General features: G+C 49.2%; 1 protein-coding gene across 1 annotated transcript in view; it reads left to right on the plus strand.

Moving 5' to 3' along the window:
- ITGAL (integrin, alpha L (antigen CD11A (p180), lymphocyte function-associated antigen 1; alpha polypeptide)) overlaps positions 1 to 6,316 on the plus strand; it is a 52,570-nt gene that overhangs the window by 8,551 nt on the left and 37,703 nt on the right. The window contains exons 7-9 of the mRNA XM_011933653.1: positions 1,434 to 1,579; positions 3,807 to 3,939; positions 4,093 to 4,243. Coding sequence (XP_011789043.1) covers positions 1,434 to 1,579; positions 3,807 to 3,939; positions 4,093 to 4,243 — 430 coding nt within the window. The remainder of the gene's footprint in view (positions 1 to 1,433; positions 1,580 to 3,806; positions 3,940 to 4,092; positions 4,244 to 6,316) is intronic.

Genomic DNA, 6,316 nt, shown 5'->3' on the forward strand with positions numbered 1-6,316 from the left:
AGACGGGGTTTCACCATGTTAGCCAGGGTGGTCTCGATCTCCTGACGTCGTGATCCACCCGCCTCGGCCTCCCAAAGTGCTGGGATTACAGGCGTGAACCACTGCGCCTGGCCCATGCGTGGCTAAGTTTTAAATTTTCTGTAGAGATGGTTTATCATTGTGTTGCCCAGACTGATCTCAGACTCCTGGACCTCTCAAGAGATCCTCCTGCCTCGGCCTCCCAAAGTGCTGGGGTTACAGGCATGAGCCACTGTGCCCAGCTGGTTCTTATTTCTGTTTCTTTCTGAGTCTTTGCTTCCTTATTCTCTTTTCTCAGTCTCTGTAGACTGGCTCCCTTAGCACCTTTAGACCACATGGACCTATGGAAAGCTCCTAAGTTCACATGTTAAAGTTCCAAGAGGGCTTTTTACCTTTCCCTCAACCAACACCTCCCTTTGCAAATTCCCAGTTCTCAGAGAAGAAGCTCTGGCTGGCCTAGCTTCAGTCAGGTGTTGATCCCTGGCCCAGCCAACTGTGTCTAGTTAAGCAGGGTCACTCAGAAGAAATATGGCTACTGGAACCCATCCCTGTCAGTGACATAGGTGGACCTAGAGAATAGGAGCTCAACACACAGTATTACATGAGGGAGCAAGGTTTATTTTGTTTTATTTCTGTGCTTATTTGTATATTGCCTCATTTTCAAAAGAATTATCTGAGGCAAGGATGTGGAGCTGAGTTGCCTAGGTCCTACACAAGAAGAGGTTGAGCCAGGCACAGTGGCTCACACCTGTAATCCCAGTACATTGGGAGGCTTAGCCGGGCGGATCACTTGAAGCCAGGAGTTTGAGACCAGCCTGGGCAACATAGCAAGACCCCATTTCTACAAAAAATAAAAGCTAGCCCAGTGTGGTGGCACGTGCCTGTAGTCCCAGCTATTTCGGAGGCTGATGAGGGAGGATGGCTCGAGCCTGAGAGGCTGAGGCTGTAGTGAGCTATGGTTGTGCCCTGCACTCCAGCCTGGGAGACAGAACAAGACCCTGTCTTGAAAAAGAAGAAGTAGAGTTTGGGGCTGGGCACTGTGGCTCATGCCTGTAATCCCAGCACTTTGGGAGGCCGAGGCAGGTGGATCACCTGAGGTCAGGAGTTCGAGACCAGCCTGACCAATATGGTGAAACACCGTCACTACTAAGAATACACACACACACACACACACACAAAATAGTCAGGTGTGGTGGCACGTGCCTGTAATCACAGCTACTTGGGAGGCTGAGGCATGAAAATCGCTGGAACCGGGGAGGCAGAGGTTGCAGTGAGCCAGGATCATGCCACTGCACTCCAGCCTGGGCAACAAGAGCAAAACTCCATCTCAAAAAAAAAAAAGAAGAAGAAGAGTTTGGAACAGACAAATTGTAAGGGATATATAATTGAATATCATTTCTTCCTTCCTTTTCTAGTTTGCTGCTGTTCAGTTTTCTACAAGCTACAAAACGGAATTTGATTTCTCAGATTATGTTAAACAGAAGGACCCTGATATTCTGCTGGAGCATGTAAAGCACATGTTGCTGTTGACCAACACCTTTGGTGCCATCAACTATGTGGCGTGAGTTCCCTTTTGCAGGAGAGCGCGTGTCCAGTCATTTGTTCTGGGTGATCTGCCCTCTTCCAGTTGCAGGGCATGGGAACTCAGTAGGTAGGTACAGTAAGGGGCAGTTTATTGTCTGAATTAAAGTGGAACAATTTTACTGCAGGTTCTTTTGGTGGTACATAACAGAAATCTACTCTGTACTAATTAAATCCAAAAGAGAAAGTCTAAGCCAGGTGCACAATCTGTAATCCCAGTGCTTTGGGAAGCTGAGGTGGGAGGATCTCTTGAGCCCAGAAGTTTTTGTTTGGTTGGTTGATTTTTGTTTTTGTTTTCTGAGACGGAGTTTTGCTCTTGTTGTCCAGGCTGTAGTGCATTGGCGCGATCTTGGCTCACTGTAACCTCCGCCTCCCAGGTTCAAGCCATTCTCCTGCCTCAGCCTCCCAAGTAGCTGGGATTACAGACCTGTGCCACCATACCCGGCTAATTTTTTTTTGTATTTTTAGTAGAGATGGGCTTTTACCATGTTGGCCAGGCTGGTCTCAAACTCCTGACCTCAGGTGATCCGCCTGCTTTGCCCTCCCAAAGTGCTGGGATTACAGGTGTGAGTCACCACACCCGGCCTATGAGCCAGGAGTTTGAAGCTGCAGTGAGCTATGATCACACCATTGCACTCCAGCCTAGGCAACAGAGCAAGATCATATCTCTAAAAAATAAAAAATAATTAAAAAATGAAGAGCCAGGACACCAATGTGGCTGGAGAGAAATAAGTGAGAGGGGGAAAATAGTAGGTGATGAGGTCAGAGAGATCATGAGGGTCTGGATGGGTTAGTGACTTGGAGGCCATAGTGAGGACTTTGGCTTTCCTCTGAGTAAGATGAGAAGTCATTAGAGGTTTTGAGTAGAAGAGTGATGATCTGATTTATGTTTTTTAAAAGATCCCTCTGGCTGCGGGGTTGATATTAGACTGTAGAGGGGGCAAAGGCGGGTAGAAGCGATAGGGCCAGTTAGGACGCTATTGAAAAATCCAGGTAGAGACAATGGTTGTCTAAGCCAGGGTGGAAATCCATGAACAGGACCCGCAATAGGCACATGTCTGTGTGGATGGAGATTGGAGAAGCATTTTGCATCCAGATAGAACCAGAGGTCTTGATAGCAGGTGTTCATGGGTAAAACGGTTCACATCTCGCTGCTGTTCCAGCAAGAGCTACGGCCAACCCAACTTGCTCAGAGGGAGGTTGTGGGCAAGGCAGGAATTTTCTTTTTCTTTTTTTTTAGAGTCAGGTCTCACTCTGTTGCCCAGGCTGGAGTGCAGTGACGTGATCCTAGCTCACTGTAGCCTTAAACTCCTGGGCTCAAGCGAACCTCCTGCCTCAGCCTCCTGAGTAGGGACTACAATCACACACCACTATGCTTGGCTAATTGTTTTCATCTTTGTAGAGTTGGGGTCTCGCTATGTTGCCCAGACTGGTCTGGAACTCCCAGGGCAGAAATCTTTAGCCTTGGCCCATCTAGTATTCAGTTCTCCCTTCGTTATTTATTTTTTAAATTTTTTTGAGGGTGGAGGATTTTAGCAAAAAACAGAAAGCCTGCTAGACAAATTCTAAAAGAGCTGTAACACTAGTTCTCCCTCCTTCATCTCACATGCACAAGCACCTCCTCTGTGCTGGGAGCCAGAGATACAGCAACAAATCCAACATGGTCCTTTCCTTGAGGAACTCATGGTTTAGGGGGAAAATTGACAGAGAAGTCATGGTAATTCACTGGGTTCACTGCTATAGTAGAGATCTGGAGGCGGGCTGGGGACTATGGGAAAGCAGAGGAGGTGCTGGAAGAATGTGCTCTGGAAGAGTGACTCCCCAATTTTCTTAAGCTGTGGGATCCTCTCTTCCACATTGAAATCTCACTTGGATCAACATCTGTAACTGATTAAAGAGTGGTGGCCATGTGGTTGCAATGGAGGGTGGGAAGCCCAGAGTCATTCCTCACAAAACCTCCTCCTCCTGCCCATGGGCTCTGGGACACCCTCTGGACTGCCCAGGATGCAATGTGAGGACCACTGGTCCAGAAGGAAAGGGGTGGCAGCAAGGAGGTTTAGAGGTGACTGCAGGATTCCAAGCTGCAGGGGAGATCCAGGAAGGGCTTTTGCGTAACCAGTATGGCGGTGACTTGATAAGCAGGTGGGGAAGGAAACCTCAGGCCCTGGTTTGGGGGAGTCTCTCACCTCCTCCTTTCCTGGACACAGGACAGAGGTGTTCCGGGAGGAGCTGGGGGCCCGGCCAGATGCCACCAAAGTGCTCATCATCATCACGGATGGGGAGGCCACTGACAGTGGCAACATCGACGCGGCCAAAGACATCATCCGCTACATCATCGGGGTAGGGTCCCGACTGCTTTCTACATCTCACCTTCCCTCTCCTCTTTCTGAACCCCAGGCCCCTTTCTTCCTGGGGCCACACTCTTGTGAAAATAATAGCAAACTGGACTGAGGTTTGGGGGATTTCAGCTCCTCATTCTCCACTCCCTCACAGATTGGAAAGCATTTTCAGACCAAGGAGAGTCAGGAGACACTTCACAAATTTGCCTCAAAACCTGCAAGCGAGTTTGTAAAAATTCTGGACACATTTGAGAAGCTGAAAGATCTATTCACCGAGCTGCAGAAGAAGATCTATGTCATTGAGGGTGAGTGACAGGCCCTGGGAGAGGGCTCGGGAGGCTGAATACAGAAATTCCCCTGGGACATCAGGCCAGGCTCAGCAGATCACGCCTGTAATCCCAGCACTTCGGGAGGCTGAGGCAGGTGGATCAATGGAGCCCAGGAGTTTGAGACCAGCCTGGGCAACATGGAGAAACCCCATCTATACTAAAAATACAAAAAATAGCCAGGTGTGGTGGTGAGTGCCTGTAATCCCAGCTACTCCGGAGGCTGAGGCACAAGAATCTCTTGAACTCAGGAGGCAGAGGACGCAGTGAGCCAAGATCGCACCACTGCACTCCAGTCTGGGTGGCAGAGGAAGACTCCATTTCAAGAAACAAAAAGCATAAAACAAAAATGGCTGGGCGTGGTGGCTCACACCTGTAATCTCAGCACTTTGGGAGGCCGAGGCGGGCAGATCACCCGAAGTCAGGAGATCGAGACCAGCCTGGCCAATGTGGCAAAACCCCGTCTCTACTAAAAATACAGAAATTAGCTGGGCATGGTGGCACACGCCTGTAATCCCAGCTACTCAGGGGGCTGAGGCAGGGGAATTGCTTGAACCCAGGAGGTGGAGGTTGCAGTGAGCTGAGATCGCACCATTGCACTCCAGCCTGGTGGGCAACAGAGCGAGACTCAGTCTCAAAAAAAAAAAAAAAAAAGAACTCCCCTAGGACATCATATTAGAAACACAAAGAATAATAAGCACTTACTGAGTATCTGATCTTGTGCTAAGGGCTTACCTAAATAAAACAGACCTTTAGAAGGAATTTAGGAGAGGGTCATTTGGGAGCAGCTTCTGTGATCTTTCTTTCTCTTCCTTCTTTCTCTCCTTCCTTCCTTCCTCCCTTCCTTCCCTGTCCCTCCCCTCCCCTCCTCTTCTCTTCTTTTCTCTTCTCTTTCTTTTCTTTTCTTTTTTTTGTTTTTTTTGAGACAGAGTCTCCCTCTGTTGCCCAGGCTGGAGTGTAGTCACACGATCTTAGCTCACTGCAAGCTCCACTTCCCAGGTTCACGCCATTTTCCTGCATCAGCCTCCCGAGTAGCTGGGACCACAGGCACCTGCCACCACGCCTGGCTAATTTTTTGTATTTTTTAGTAGAGACGGGGTTTCACTGTGTTAGCCAGGATGGTCTCAATCTCCTGACCTCATGATCCACCCGCCTTGTCCTCCCAAAGTGCTGGGATTACAGGCGTGAGCCTCTGCACCTGGCCTCTTTTCTTTTTTGCTTTTCTTTCACAGGGTCTCACTCTGTCACCCAGGCTGGGGTACAGTGGCATGATCACAGTTCACTGCAGCCTTGGCCTTCCAGGATCAGGTGATCCTCCTACCTCAGCCTCCCAAGTAGCTGGGACTATAGGTATATGATACCACACCTGACTAATTTTTTTTTTTCTTTGGTATTTTTTGTAGAGGCAGGGGTCTCGCTATGTTGCCCAGGCTGGTCTAGAATTCCTGGCCCCAAGCAATCTGCCCACCTCGGCCTCCTAAAGTGTTAGGATTATAGGCGTGAGCCACCACACCCGGCCCTCTGTGATATTTCTTTCTGAAATTCCATCTTCTCTTGGAGCTCAGGTTGATCCAGGACTGACCTATGTCTTGCTGGTGTGATCTGAGCCCTGCAGAGTGAATGTCATTCCTCCCCCTTCTTGCTCAATGTCTTCCTGTCGCTTATCTGAGGCTCCACATTACTTCAGAAGGGCAGACTGGCAGGGGCCAGTGTGAAGAACCCACAAGTCTTCTTTCCTGGCCTAGAATAAGAAAAGATTTGTATTGTGGTCACCGGATGGAGGACTGGTTATGGAGGGCATTTCCCCAGGAAGCTTACTTGGCTGAAAGATATATTCCTACAGGAAAGTCTCCTTTGCTAGGACACAGCCTTGGTGTTCAGTTCAGTTAAAGAAGCAATGGGCTAGCCAGGCACGGTGGCTCACGCCTGTAATCCCAGCACTTTGGGAGGCCTACGCAGGTGGATCACGCGGTCAGGAGATCGAGACCATCCTGGCTAACACAGTGAAACCCTGTCTCTACTAAAAATACAAAAAATTAGCCGGGCGTGGCG

This window comes from Colobus angolensis, unplaced genomic scaffold, assembly GCF_000951035.1.
Source record: "Colobus angolensis palliatus isolate OR3802 unplaced genomic scaffold, Cang.pa_1.0 Scaffold128, whole genome shotgun sequence".
NCBI lineage: Eukaryota > Metazoa > Chordata > Mammalia > Primates > Cercopithecidae > Colobus > Colobus angolensis.